The sequence below is a fragment of the Bidens hawaiensis genome, unplaced genomic scaffold (assembly GCF_021521415.1).
Source record: "Bidens hawaiensis isolate Kalapana, Puna unplaced genomic scaffold, B.hawaiensis_p1.1 tig00002123_1, whole genome shotgun sequence".
Lineage (NCBI taxonomy): Eukaryota > Viridiplantae > Streptophyta > Magnoliopsida > Asterales > Asteraceae > Bidens > Bidens hawaiensis.
Window position 1 is genome coordinate 1,667,767 of NW_027491112.1, and position 15,810 is coordinate 1,683,576.

Sequence of the window (15,810 nt, forward strand, 5' to 3'; positions counted from 1 at the left end):
AAACCATTAATTGGATGACTCATCCAAATAATATTTAGTTATTATTTTATTATTATGTAAACGAACATAAACGAATGTTCACGAGCATAAATGAACAAAAAAAGCTTGTTGCTTTCTTTGGTATAAGTATAGGTCTAAACTTAGATCTTTAGCTTGTGGATGCAGCCCGCTGGTGGGGTGTTGTTGTTTGGATTTGAGTTTGTGTTAATAAAAGGTCACAGTTTGAAAAAAAGCGAACATAAATAAACGAACGAAATCAAACATAAAAGAATTTCCCACCTAATAATTCACGAACAGTTCACTAACCTAGACGTTCGATTTATTTACAGACCAAGTGTCGCGGGTCTTAAAGATATAATAAAGGTCTCATTCAATCCAAAAACATAGGAAAAAAAGAAAAAAAGTAAACAACAAAATCTTGTGACCTGCAGCAGCTTCATCTCATCTCATCTCATCTCATCTCATCTCATCTCATCTCATTCTCTCAAATAATGGCCAGTTATGAAGAATCAAGCCCTCTGTTATCAAATCAACCTCAACCCACCAGCAATGAAAACAACACCACCAAAACCCAGATCCCCAATTCACCTGATGACACAAAGCAATCTCCACCACCACCAGTGTTTCATCATCAACCAGTCTACGGCTGGACTGCTGATGGATTACCGGTGATGGGTGAACCGGTACCCAGGGCTCAATGGGAATCCGGATTGTTCGCATGTCTCGGTCACAACGATGAGTTTTGCAGCAGTGATATTGAAGTTTGTAAGTTTATTATTATTATTATTATTATTATTATTATTATTATCAAAATGTCTAGATCTAGGTTAATTTGATAATTAGGGTTTTTATTGTGACAATTAGGATGTTGATATAAATATCTTTTCGAGCCCGAGCCTCCAATAAAGCTGGTTTAGTTATTGAGCCTGAGTTCGAGCCTTTTTTTTAGTTTTCAATCTTCCAGTTATGTATTAATTTCACACTACATAGTACATAGCCGAACTCGAGCTGAGCTTTGGCTCGTTTAAGGTACTGAACATGAGCTCGAGCCCAGCTTAGGCTTGTTATGGTTTTTAATCGAAATATATAAACATAATCAAAATTGTATAATAATTTATCAATAATAATAATAATTATTATTATTTTTGAAATGAATTGATTTGTTGTTCAGATCTGGGTTAATTTGGTAATTAGGGTTTTTATTGGTATATCAATTATTAGGATGTTGATATTCTGATAAGATCGGGCCCGAGCGTCAAATAAAGCTTGTTTAGTTATTAAGCCTGAGCTCGAGCTTTGCCGAGCGTTAACAAGTCTAGTGTATTTTAAGTTTTAGGCTCTTTTACTTTTATGTATTAATTTATGTCTTAATTTCACACTACACAGCCGAGCTCGAGCTTTGGCTCGTTTAAGGTACCTGCGAGCCACTTGATTTCGGATCGATTAAAAGGGCAGCCAGAGATGAGCCTCAAGTAAAGCTCGTTAATTATCGAGCCCGAGCTTCAGCTTTTTCGTGTCTTAACGAACCTAGTGTTTTTAAAATTTTTAGGCTTTTGTACTTCTATGTATTAATTTCACACTACACAACCGAGCTCGGCTTGTTTAAGGTACTGAACATAAGCTCGAGCCCAGCTTAGGCTTGTTAAGTTTTTTCTCAAAATATATAAATATAATTCAAAAATGTATATGGAAATTAATTAATGAATAATACATGAGTCAAGCTCGAGCTTGAGCTTTGGTAATTGGTAAATCATAATGATTCGAGCTCAAGCCTAGTCGAGCTCGGGTTCAGCTCGTTTATATTGATATTTAAACTTAATTATGTTATTTGTATTATGTAACATTAAGACGTTAGTTGATTATTTAGGTAATAATCATAAGTATTAGCAACTGTTAATCAGTTAGAAGTACCAAGGTTACGGTTGTTGGTAGTTATTTATGTTACCGTTATACGGTTTACATAACTACATTTGTTTGCGTAGTTAAACATCTGTTTGTATCCGTTTTTATATACCGTGTTATTAGAAATCTTTGTTTGGCCATTATATCGATGTTCACACTTGTTCTATCAAACTATCGAAATCATTTTTCCCCTTGATATCCCAACAACTTACACTCCTCGCACAGTTAGATCAGAATAGTTTTGAAAGCATTATATGAGTTTAGCTCTCAAAATTTTAGAGCAATTTCATTGTGTTTACCTTTCCTAGATTAGGGATTTCACATTTAGTAATCATGGTAAACAATCTTGAACTGATTCGTGTTTCGTTTGATTCAAAGCTGCATAACTTTGATTGGTTCTTTGATTGTTTTTGTCAGTCGGCTTATACTTAATCGATTTAAGTTGCATTGATAATAATCATCATCATGAAATCAAACGAAACACAAATCAATTCTAGAAAGTTTACCGGGATTACTAAATGTGAAATCCCTAATCTGGATAAGGAAAACACAGTGAAATTGCTCTAAAACTTTGTGAGTTAAATTCATATAATGCTTTCAAAACTATTCCGATCTAACGGTGCTATGGGTGTAAACTGTTGGGATATCAAGAGGAAAAACGATTTCGATGGTCTGATAGAACAAGTGTGAGCAGTGATATAACGGTCAAACAAAGATTTCTAATAACATGGTGAATGAAAATGGATACAAACAGATATTTAAATAAACATACAAAGGTAGTTATGTAAATCGTATAACAGTAGCATATCTTAAAACTACCAATAACTGTAACCTAGGTTATAAACCGATCAACAGTCGTTAATACCTATGATAATTGCCTAAGCAACACAACTAATGTTACATAATACAAATATAATAATCATGAAATTAAACAGGCCTTCTTGGAAGCGTGGCTCCTTGTGTGGTGTATGGAAGCAATGTCGAAAGGCTTGGATCTGCACCTGGAACCTTTGCAAATCATTGCTTACCTTACACTGGTTTATATCTTATCGGAAACTCCTTGTTTGGATGGAACTGCATGGCCCCTTGGTTTTCATATCCGACCCGAACAGCAATCCGCAAGAAGTTCAACCTTCAGGCATGTTTCTTTCATTAATGCAACAATAAAGTATATTATTAACTAGGTTAGAAACCTATGTATTAAACGGGGTGAATAAATCCAACCTGTTGTGAACCAGCAGTTTCTATAAACAGATATGTATGTTGAATGCCAATAATGAATAAATCCAACCCTATGTGTTACATGGGGTTAAAATCTTTTTATGATTTAGTAAGTTTTAATAAATTAGTAGAATAAATTTTAGATATTTAGTTTTTTAAAATCATTAGCATTTAATAGGCGAGACTCGAGAGACACGGGACACAAAAATATAGAATTCAGCAACTCAAGTTTATTATTTATTATAATAATATTATTATTTTAAAATTTAAATCGTTATAAATATTTGACAATTGATTGAATTTGACAGGGTAACTGGGAAGGAATGAGCAAATCATGTGGTGGATGTTGTGACATGGAGGAAGAACAACTGGAACAAGCTGAGTTGGCGTGTGATTTTGCAACTCATGTTTGCTGCCACCCGTGCGCACTTTGCCAAGAAGGGCGTGAGGTGCGTCGTAGGATTCCTCATCCTGGATTTGGGGCCCAGGCCGTGGCGGTCATGGTTGCGCCTGGCGGTCAGACCATGGGCCGGAATTGAGTTTGAAAGTGTGTTGGAGTTGAGTGTGAAGGAATGTTATAATGTTTCGTGAAACATACTTTATATGATAATATGCGCGTAAATAAGTATGAACCAGGATGTCACTTGCTGATTTGTGTTATGTTGTGGAGATGTTTATTTACTGTGTGATGAATGTGTTCTCTTATCTTTAGCTGATTATATGCATGAGGACTAAATATATTTTTTTTTTCGAAAAAAAAGTCTACTTAGGGGTGAGCAAATGACTGCGGCAACTGAACCGTGACGGAAATAACCAGCTTAACCGAACTGAACAATTAGCCGATGGTTCAGTTAAGCCTTAACCAATTAACCGAAAACTGTGGTTTTGTGCTATGAAGAGGATTGAAGAATGATATTGAAGACCTTCTGGCGGCCAATGAAATGGATATCATGTTAGGGTATATGCACGCGGAAGCAACAACACACAATCAATGATCAAACACAAAACATAAATTAACGAGCGCGAGAACACAAGGATTTTACATGGTTCAATTTGAACGAGAAACCTACGTCCACATGTTGCAACCGTGAATTTGTTGCTTTCTACCCCCTCACTGCTTGTGATGATAATTACAAGTACAAGACGCTTGTTTATAATTACATATTAGGGTTACAAATTTGTTCCCGAAGAAAAAAACATAAATGGATTACAATAATATTATAAACCGAGTTTCCCGCCCCCTTTGATCTGAAGCCACTAATACAATTCCAATCGAGCCTCCACACATAACCCAACGTTTCATAAATCCGTTGCCAATTTTGTTCCTGTCAAACTAAGAAGGTTTCATAAATCCGTTGCCAATTTTGTTCCTGTCAAACTAAGAAGGTCATCTACTCGTATAGTCGTATTGTATCTTCATTTCCTCTTTTTTTCGATTACAACCTTTGTTTTATGATATTCAGTTCCTCTACTTCGATCGGGTCTTTTGTTCATTTTAGTGCATTAATCATGGATCTATATTTGGTTATTCATTAGATTGCAGATGACATGTAAGAAGTGAATTCATGGCTCTTAATTGGACTTATAACCTAAAAGGGGCTAAATGTCTCGTTCGCCCAAAATAAAGTCGTTATTTACAAAATCTGATACATCCCAATGTTGTAGTCAAGAAGGATCAAAGATCTGTTATAGAAATGTTGGAAATATCATGCTAAATTCTATAAAACAAGAGCTATCTAGATTTTTATATAAAATTTTGTAAAGTTGTATCCAGATTATTAGAAACACTAGGGACAAGTACAGAAAAGGAGGTGGTTGTCTCATTTGAAACTCATTCAAACATTCACACAAGTTCTCACACTTGTACTTGTATCATGTAATACTTACTCTCTTTGTGGTAATATAAAGCCACCGGTTCATAAAGTTGTGTTCTAATGAGTGTATCATTGCATTTGCTAACATAAAATTAGCAGACATGAAACTGTTAAAACAAGTTGCAGAACTTGAATCAGTTGTTTCAAAATCAAAGTCTGATTTAGATCTCAAATTAAGTGAAAATGATAAAGATATTTTGAAATTAAAACATGATTTCTCTTAAAAAGGCTAATGCTGAGAATGTGTTAAGCAAATACAGTGAATGCAAACAAACATTAGAAAATACTTTAAGTCAGTTTTAAAAAATGCATTGAAGCTAGTAAGGGTTTTCAAATGCTACTGACTTACTGAGCAAGCAGTCCAATAGCAATGTGAAATTTGTAATTAATTATAATTACACTGAGCAATTGCCCGATAATAAAATTCCGTTCTTGGAAGTTGCAGAAATGTCGTTCCGGAATACTATTAGTTTCAGCCTAGATATATCAATAGATACGTTCGGCCTAGTAATCGAGGTAAAGTTTACCTACATTTATTTTGATGTCACTAATAAGAAGGTATCTTAAAAATTAACATGTTGCTGTATGATGAGCTCTAGTTTGGACAACATTCGACCAGGCCGTGATGCCACTATGGTGTATTTTCTTCCTGACTCACACAAATTAGATATCCCCGTCAAAGATACGCATATGTCTGCCTTTTACTCAGTTACATGATTATATATTTTATTGTTGGTTATAGTAGGACTTCATTTCTTAGCTTATTTTTCATTCTTTTCTTTTTTCTGTAGTTCTTCCCGGAACTGTACAACACCTCTCGGTCCAACAATAAAACTTTGAGAAGCTATTGAAAGTCAGAAACAGAGAATCAAGATTTCAAGTGTTTGGTCTTGTGAAAATTTTCTATGCATGTTACCCCCTGATGTAATCTTGAATATCCTGTAACAGTTATTGGATGCATACAGGAAACTTTATTTTATCATCTTTTTGGTGAGACTCAAGTTTATGAAACTAAGCAACACATAAATCGTGCAATCTCATGCATAAGTGATGGTGCTATTTCGATGGATGAGTGGGATTTTAAGAGGCAATGGAGTTGTGTTTCTAGGATGCATGTAAGTGTGACAATTTATGTTTGTAGTGTTTGATCTAATGCCTAAGTTGATGATGGCTTGCTTTACTGGTGTTCAGGGAACCAAATATTATTTTCCTATGATGCCTGCGAGAAATCATCTTTCTATTAGTGACACTCTAGTGCGAAAACGTTGTAGGAAACCGAAGTTAGAATTGATAAGCACGCCTGGTCAATTGGTTGAAAAACAATAATCTCGCACGAGGGAGTTGGAAAGGTTCAAAGTGAACAATGAATCATATATTCTGTTGTTACTCTGTTAAAAAAAAGCATGTATGTCCAATGTACGGTTACTCCTTTATATAGATTAAAGAGCCCTTTTAAAACAAGTAGCTTCATGTAACTCTACTCCTTTTTATGACCCGAAACATCTTTAATAAAAGAGTGGAGATTTTCTTAATTGAACGCATACAATTACATGTTATTTATAAGAAAGACTATTAACTACAACTTGTTAAAAACTATGACAACTTGCTTACAATTTTCCAACTAGCTAACTTATCTCTATTATATTGTAATATATATAATATATAATCTTACACCTAGCATCTTTATATACAATATTTAGCAGAATGTATAAGTTTGTGTATATATATGTAATATTTTGCATTGTAGTGGTTTTAACTACTTGTTTAGTTAAAATGACATATAGGTTGTGTCATGTAGACAAAAATTGAATTCACTAAAGCCCATTGAAATCAAGTGTAGTGGCTTTAACCAGTTGCAATTGTTACCCATCCATTTTGTTTATTTACTTAATATTTTATTATTCAATAAACATAATAATTTAAAATGGAAAAAGTCCGGTCTTGGTTATGGTGTTACGAGTATACGTTTCCGTTGTGGAGCTAGGGGTAGAGGTATGTACACAATTTTGTTTGTGCTTGCGTTGAATAGTATGTGTTGTTGGGATCATTCGCGTCACGTATGTTTGCGTAAAACGGGTTGTTTGAGTTGAAAGCGTTCATCACGAAGATGTTTTGGTTGTTCAAGTTCATGATTGCAAGAGATGTAGAGAATATAGAGTTGGGTACATTTTTGGTGTGGTGAAAATGATTGTAATTATTGGTTTATACGGTGTAAAAATTGAATTTTTTAAATTTATATTTGAATTTCTGAAAACAAGTCTAACGGATATAAAAGTTTTGAAATTTATTAAATAAAACTTAATAAAAATAATTCAACCACACGGACACATATCAGAAGGTCATGACGTAAAGTAAACGAATTTATGTCTACACATTGACTTTAAGTTGCTGACGAACAGACCAACCAGTCAACCTGCTTGACTCATTTGAACGAACATGCGGCACAGTTCATGTCTGGGTATGTGGATTAGGAGTGAGTTCATGTACACAAACAATTAAACGAATCGCATTCCAGTAAAATGATGACAATATATTATCAGGGCCGGGCATAGCCTATGGCAGAGTGGTCGACGGCCATAGGCCCGACTACCCGCAAGGTCCGCATTTTTTTTTTTAAAAAAAGTGTAGACTCAATTACATAACAACTAACTTGGTCTAGTGGCAAAAAAGTTTGACTTTCAACCAAAACAAAAGGTTGTGAATTTTATTCTCATTTAAGACATGCTTAAGCCTATTTTTTATACAATAGTTTTTATACAACCAAAATCATAAATCATAACCAAGGAAGCCAATTTAAAAATTATATTGTTTAAACCCAACAAAATCCTCTTTTTACTTGAGGACCAAAATATTTTTCGCCCTCGGCCCAAATTTTTATTTTTTTTCAATTCTCGAAGTCGGCCATGTATACTATCCCAAACCCTCGTGAACTAGTAGCCGCTACATGTGACATTTCCTAACACGACTCAAAAACGACATGAAGAGAAAGAAAACATATTTTGGGCCACTAACACAACCTGTTTTATTAAACATGTCAGCTTGAACACAACATATTTGATAAATGCGTTAACCCAAACAAAACCCGTTTAATAAACGTGTTAACCTATTAACCTGCTTAAAAGATTTATATTTAAACTTTAAAGTTAAAAAAATTCTTACTAAAGTTAAGTATTGTGATATTTAAATTTTCCTAAATATATAAACCCAAGTTTATAATTGAGAATGAGTGACAAAACAAACAAAAACAATTCATTAAGCAAACTAACAAAATTAAATATCTCACCATTAGATAAACATAAACAAAACTAACAGTGCAAGCATCTCACAACAAGACAAGTAGGTATTAAAACACTAACAGAAACTTAACCTCAATCTTTCTGATGATGTTGGTCTATTCTCCGGGTACCGCAACACCTTGCTTCAATTTCTCCCTCTTCAACTTCTTCTTGGAAACCGGCTTCTTTTTTCGCGGTGGCAGGGTCTTCTGGGCATACATGTACAATGCATAGTTGCCAACGAGGAATGTTATCAGCAGTCCGCCGACAACCAGCAACACAATCAATCCAGGGTTCAATCCTGCGGCTTCAACATTCTCCTTCACAAATTGCTGCAGATGTTGAATGAATTAGAGCTCAATAATAATAATTAGCACAGAAAACAAGATGCAGGTTTTAGATATTTGATCACTAGTTGAAAGATTTCATTATATTATGCTTCCAAGTTCCAATCATACGTTTGAGTAAAAACAAAGCGAACAACATGTGTCAATGTACAACCAAATAAGCTATATTTTCAACCAGAACTTCCAATTGTAAAACTCGCTAGGCGCTAGTTGGACGGTGAGGTACAGACAAGCGATTAATCGGATTACAATTTTATATGTAATATTTCAAACTTATGCGTACATACAAAAATTATCAAAATTTATATATAATTTTTCGAACTTACTAATTGGCTTGAATTAATATGTATAAATTTTCAAATACTTCAAAGATTCTGCCAAATTTTGACCGATTGCCAATGTTAGGGCCTATTAGTTGAATTGCACTGGCAAGTGGCAACCCAGTAATTAGCAATTAATCATCGATTAATCGCCGCCTAGAACCGACTTTTACAATATTGGTCCATTTTTTGCATATCTCTCATCTGTTATACATATAAACCGCGCTGTTGTAGCCTCTTAATGGTTACCTCTTAACTATTCAGACTTAAGGTTACCTCTTAACCATTAAGAGGCTAAGAACCATTAATAGGTAGCCTCTTAATGACCATTAATAGGTTACCTACCTAATTATCAGGTAAATATTTCATAATTTCCTCAAACCTTAAATTGCTTTTACATATTAACCTTCTATTGACCCTAAATTTACCAAAAACCACATGAGATGCGCCGTTATAACCACACGAGCAGCAAGTATATACATATAATATAACTTCAAAAGCACCAAAATTATTAGCTTAAGATATATAACTGTTATTAATAGTTTTAACACATTAATGTTGAGCTTGAACACCTATCAACCACAGGAGAGTTCAACTTCAACTGAACATGATCAGCTTGAGGATGCAGAAATCACATAAGAAATTACGATTGTGCATGAAACCGAAAAAACCGAACCGAAACAAAAACCGACGGTTTGTTTTATGTTTTATGTAAAAACCGAACTTACGGTTTGGTTTTGGTTTTGGTTTTGCATGTAATTAAAACCAAAAAAACCGAACCAAACCAAACCAAACTTATAGCATTTGATTATTTATTCTTATATTTTGAGTAATTTGTAAGAATTTAATAAATATGTAACTCAAATATTTTAGCCCAAATGTATAATGATCAAATCAGTTATTGATTAACAAAATGATTAAAGCCGAAATTTATTACTTTTGGCCCGAAATTTTCAAGCTAATATGCAAAACTGAAACCGAACCGAAACCAAACCGTTTTTCAAAAATTCAGAAAACAAAGTCTCGTTTTGGTTCGGTTTAAGCCCAAACCAAACCTTGCACACCCTTATCAATTAATTCAATAACTGAAATATTTCGTATAAATAAACATATAAGCAACTACCAATTACCAGGTACAATGTGGATCATGTATGTTGAAGCTTTACATTTTCTTACACACATATATTGCAAAATCAAATTACACTGATAATTTAAGTTTAATGAGAAATATAAAATTGTTCTAAAAAAAAAAAACTAATGATCTAATTCAGCTCAATTTCTCAATTGTAAACAAAATTAACACCACAATCACACACTTGTGACATATTAATTAGCTCAATTGTAAGCAATATATACAACACAGAAAACATAATGTAATAATCGATTCAAACAGAATAATAACCCTAGATTAGCTTAAATACGAGAAACATAATGATTAAATGAATATATGTATATATAGATCTAAAGGAATTCGTTAATATAATTATGAGATCTGTAATAAAAACGAACTAACCGATTTATCAAAGGACGAGTCCATTGGGTTTGGGTTTGGGTTTGCGTCCGTCAGTTTGTGGTTGGTTTGCTTCTTGAACCTTGCAGTTTATGTAATTATCAATTACATCCAATTCTTCTTCTGTTAATTCTTTAACGTCAGACGTTACTTATCTTAAACTAGTTTTTCTACCCCGCGCACGGGGCAGCTGGTAAAACCCGAGCGTTACAAGTTACGAAAATGAGTCGACAGGAATTCGGTCAGTATCGGCCGCGTTCGTTACGCTATATACACCATTGGTAAATTTTGGGCGTTAAACCCAAAATATTAATTCGTCAGATTTACATATAAAAACATTAACATATAAAAAAACAAAATATTTAAGACAATGGTTATTTGGTTGGCAAACCCGGCGGTAAAACCCAAGTGTTGTGGTCCCGAGCATTGAAGCGGTAACATGACACAAATTTGGTCGGTTTTGATTACATACGTTACGTTACCGGAACTAAAAGACGGAAAAATATATATATATATTGAGGTGGACCAGCGACCAATTTGTGTGGGGGGGGGGGGGTCGGTAAACTTGCGTATTGGTAAAACCCCAACGTTGCCGGTCATGGGCTTTAAATAAGGTCGTGAGTCTGTGCGAACTCGGTCGTTTTTTTTAGGTCTGTTATGGCACCGGAACTAAAACAAAATAAAAAATTAACATTTGGTCGGTCTCCATTACATTTATTATGGTAATCGAACTAAAAAAACACAATTAATCGACCAACACGGTGTCACCAAGCTGCGGCACCAAAGTCCTTATTTATATAGAGTAGTAATTTATATAAACGAAATATTTAAAAGCCATCTGGTTGCTCTCTATCTCCTTTCAAGCCACCATATTATTTTATTTGTAAATGTGGGTTTCTCATGCATTTGACCCGAATTCACGGGTGTGTGTCTCACCATACTCAGATAACCCTTAAATTGGGTATGGCATCTCACTAAATTAAAAATTAATCTCACTAAATATATGATGTGAAAATCCTATAAAATAGGGATATAACAAAAAGTAATATTCGATTTTTTCAGAAAAAAGTATTTTTTATAATTAAGAAATAATTTTATATTAAAAAAAATAAGCGGGTCATCGTTCTTATCAAACCCAACATCTCATGTATTTGTGAAATCCTTTTATTATCAAAACTTAAGTATATTATTAATTTCCTTACAATAAATAAAATTAAAACTAAAACAAATATATAAATATTATAAATGAATAATATAAAAAACACCAATAATTATAAAATACTCTTCTTACTCGAGATTAGACCTCTCATCTAAAAGACGTGCGTCTCTACCAAATAGGCCAGCTACAATGATATAGCTTTTGGTTAGTTTTTATGGTATATATTTTAAAAAGACAAAGAACGATGGGAAAGTGTGTATGAATAAAAATCAAAGTAACTAAAGTAATTTGGAAGGTAAATTCAAACTTATCCAAAAAAAAATAATAATAATACACTAGTTGTATAACAAAACAGAATGTAATTTGATATGAAAAATGTGTGTAAGATATTAGATTTTGAAACTGCAAAACATAGAAAATCATTAAAATTGTTTTATTTGTTGTACGTGAGATTAAAAAGGAATGTGTGTATTGGTTGTTTATAATGGGTTTGTGGAGTCTCGGGATGATGTTCACATTGACATGAATGTGCCATGAACGAACCTATTATGTAGGTCTATTTGTGACCATTTTTCACCGACATGTGTGTGGGGACAGTGACGGATTTAGAATTTTTTTTTATCTGGTTCGCTATTTTAAGATGCTCTAAATATATAAGAACGCGTATAAAAAAATTGGGTCGGGTTGACGATTCGGATTGGTTTAACGGTTCGGGTCAAGTAAATGCTCCACTACGGTTCGAAAAACACCTGGTTCGCTAAAAAAGTCGCTATTAAATGCTCCACTACGGTTCGAAAAACACCTGGTTCGCTTGACCCGGTACTCATTGGAATAAATCCGTCCCTGTGTGGGGATGGATGACTATTGACGATCTAACATGTGAGATGATTACACATTATCAAAAATTTATGAGCATTTTAACGATAGATATATTTCTATTTTATACGACTCACTATCCCTCTTTCTCGATAAAGAATGAGTCGTGTAAAACACAAGTTTACTATGTACAATTGTGCATGCCATCCTTTTCTTAAGTTACTATTTACAAATTTTGCATACCTTCTTTTTCTAATTTTTCTTCTTTTTCAAGAAAAGAATGAGCCGTGTAAAAGACTAATTTACTTTTACTGTATGGAGATTATGAGGATGCCTATTTAAGCACATAGTTTTTTGCTTTAATGCATAGATATTGAAATCTAGGTGGGTATGACATTGACATATCAAAGAGTGCATAGTTATTGCTTTGATGGTCAAATTCATTTCCATAATTCTATCATAGGCTTCATAGCATTTTTATATTATATTAAAAGATTAAAACAAGTTAATATAGATATGAGTTGTCCATCACAAAATGTGCTGTATGTTGTGCTTTACAGCTTACAAGTAGTTCAATCTTTTGTAATGACCATTGCTTGATCATATATTCTTGGATAATGGTTGTATAATATCAATATGCTATAACTTAGTATAAAACAATGCTAAAATAAAAAGATTAACTAAAAATATCATCCAACAATGCTTCAATCGCTTCATTAATTAGTACATATTGCAATAGATGCATGTTAAGGCTATGTTCTTATGTGGTGTGGCTTAACCAACAATGATTAGTTAAAGCGTCACCTCACTATCACATAGACAGAGGGGTTTTGACTAGGTCACCCGTTAACTTGAATATTTTGTGTTAACTAACTTTAACTAGCAAAAAAAAGGAAAAAAGAAGCTTGTTTTGTTGTTAGTGGGTGGCCCCACATTCCATTCGTTAAAGAGCTCGTTAACACGCTCCCTTAACGGTGTGACACGTTTTAGCCGACGTTAAGGGGCTACAACCACATCAGCCGTATCGTCAACGTTTATGATCGATAACGGATAACCTAAACATTACAAGTTAATTGTGTGTGTATATATATATATATATATATATATATATATATGATGTTAACTTAATGTTAGAGAGCCGTTAAAAAATAATAATAATAATAAAATATGATTATGTTAAGAGAAACACATGTTCAAAGGAGCAACCCAAGGGCCAAAGTCAAGTGTGAAGTGGCATTTGGTTCTCAACATGTGTATTCTTTTCCCTTGCTCATGGCTCATGCATGTTTGTACGGTTGTACCACCACCTACAGTTCTTCCATTTGTTTCTATCTAACCAATGTCGTGGTCCTCACCTCAAATGTTTTCATGGCAGTATGACACACCATGACACAACACAATGTTATAAACCTTTTATCAAAACACGTGTATTGGTATGTGTAACAAACATGACTTACACATGTATAGGTTGGGTTCGATTTGTTTATGTATTTTATAGAATGTTGAATCGATAAATAAACATTATATTATAACCTTTTTTTTGTATTTTTAGAATTTTATTAAATAAGTGAAAGATATTTTTATTGTTTTTTCTTTTCTAAAAAAAATGGTTCTATACTTCTGCATTACACACAAATATACGAGTGTGAGAGTGAGAGAGTCGGGATAAAAAACATAAAAATATTACTTTAAAATTGAATAAGTGAAAGATATTTTTATTGTTTTTTATGTGGGACATGCTTAAAAAAATATAAAAATATTCTTACAAACTCACAAAATGATCTAGGTAATTGATCTCACTAATTCAATTAATAAGGATGGTGACAAATATTGCAAATAATAGGAAATTAGATAGTGTTAAAACAACACTAGACAAATTATTATAATATTCAAATATTTAAGCATGTCCCACATAAGAGTATAAACCAAGTATAATGGGCCAGTTAGCCCATCAAAGCGACCTCAGCCGTCCCCAAGGATGTCATGGGTGGTTTTGACTTCACCCGCACTATCTATATAGCATTCCTTGCTCACCAATTTCAAAGGTTTTTAACCAGGAATAACACCACTCCCTTCATCAATTTCATAATCAAACCATACACATGTTTAATCAAAGATTGAGAAGACAAGAAGTTACCATCAAGGCTGTATCTATAGAGAAGGGGCTCTGAAGGAGGGGAAGAGTAACAACTAACAACGGTTGCTTTAGATTTGTAACTTTATTTAAAACTTTACTCAAAGCTTTATTTTTTACAATTTTTAAGTTTTATTTCTTAGATATAAAGCTTTGTTAATTGTATTTTGGGTGTATTTAACACATTTTAGGTTGAAAAGATGAGAAGAAATATATATATATATATATATATATTTTTATATGTTAGAATACAAGTTTGAAAAACAAAAAAAGTAATAATGAGGTAATGAAAAGGATGAGATGGGGCTCCATCTATTGCATGTTTTTTATTTTTTTACAAAAACCTCCTGTGATAATGTGATGTCACATGACACAAAACGGCGTTCATAAGGCTGTGTGTAATGGGCGATGGTTGGGGGCGATTTTGGGTGACTAAGGGCGCAAACACCGCCCCCCGGGCGATATTTGGGCAATTTAGGGCGGGGGCGAGGTGTATTTGTCGCCGGCGAGATTGAGTAATAATAATATAATAATAATGTTACCGTTGGGTAACAGCTAAATATATAAAAAAAATTAATTTAAAAACTTAATATAAATATCAAACACAAACCCAAACCAATTAAACTATTTTCACCCTATCATACACAAACCCAAACATAAAAATACCAATCATTTTTATTATTTTCATACTTCTTCAAACTCAATGAGTTCCTCGGATTCCACGAACCTTACCGAGATTTGGGATCAATTAATCAACGAGAGTCGAAGAATTCATCAGATTCATCGACAAGTGGCGGAAGAGCATTTAGAGGTCACGAACGCGGTTCGGGCCGTCGCCAATAACATGGTTTCCGGCTCTGCTCCATCTACGGCACCACGTAGACGGTCATATATCCTTCGGGATCGTAGGCAAGCGAACACTCGTTTAATGAAGGACTACTTCGACGACACACCTACATTTAACGACGCTATGTTTCGACGTCGTTTTCGGATGTCCAAGCGTTTATTTTTGCACATAATTGGAGATATGGAGCGGGAGTATGAGTATTTTCAACAGAAACCCAACGCAAGAGGATATTTAGGATTCTCCGCCATCCAAAAGTGTACTTCGGCTCTACGCATCCTCGCATACGGCAACACGACCGATATCAATGACGAATATTTAAAGATGGCTGAGAAAACAACGAGAGATGTGTTGGAGAATTTTTGCCTCGGTAATATTTAAATTGTTTGTATTAACTATTGTTTTTAA

At 33.8% G+C, this 15,810-nt stretch overlaps 1 protein-coding gene across 1 annotated transcript; it reads left to right on the forward strand.

The window, feature by feature from the left end:
• Window positions 1-491: 491 nt before the first annotated feature.
• Window positions 492-3,844, forward strand: LOC143605370 (cell number regulator 8-like). The gene is made up of 3 exons (XM_077081518.1): window positions 492-765; window positions 2,838-3,040; window positions 3,432-3,844. Exons 1-3 carry the CDS (start codon window positions 492-494, stop codon window positions 3,660-3,662), a joined length of 708 nt encoding a protein of 235 aa, XP_076937633.1. The 3' UTR covers window positions 3,663-3,844.
• Window positions 3,845-15,810: the final 11,966 nt, after the last annotated feature.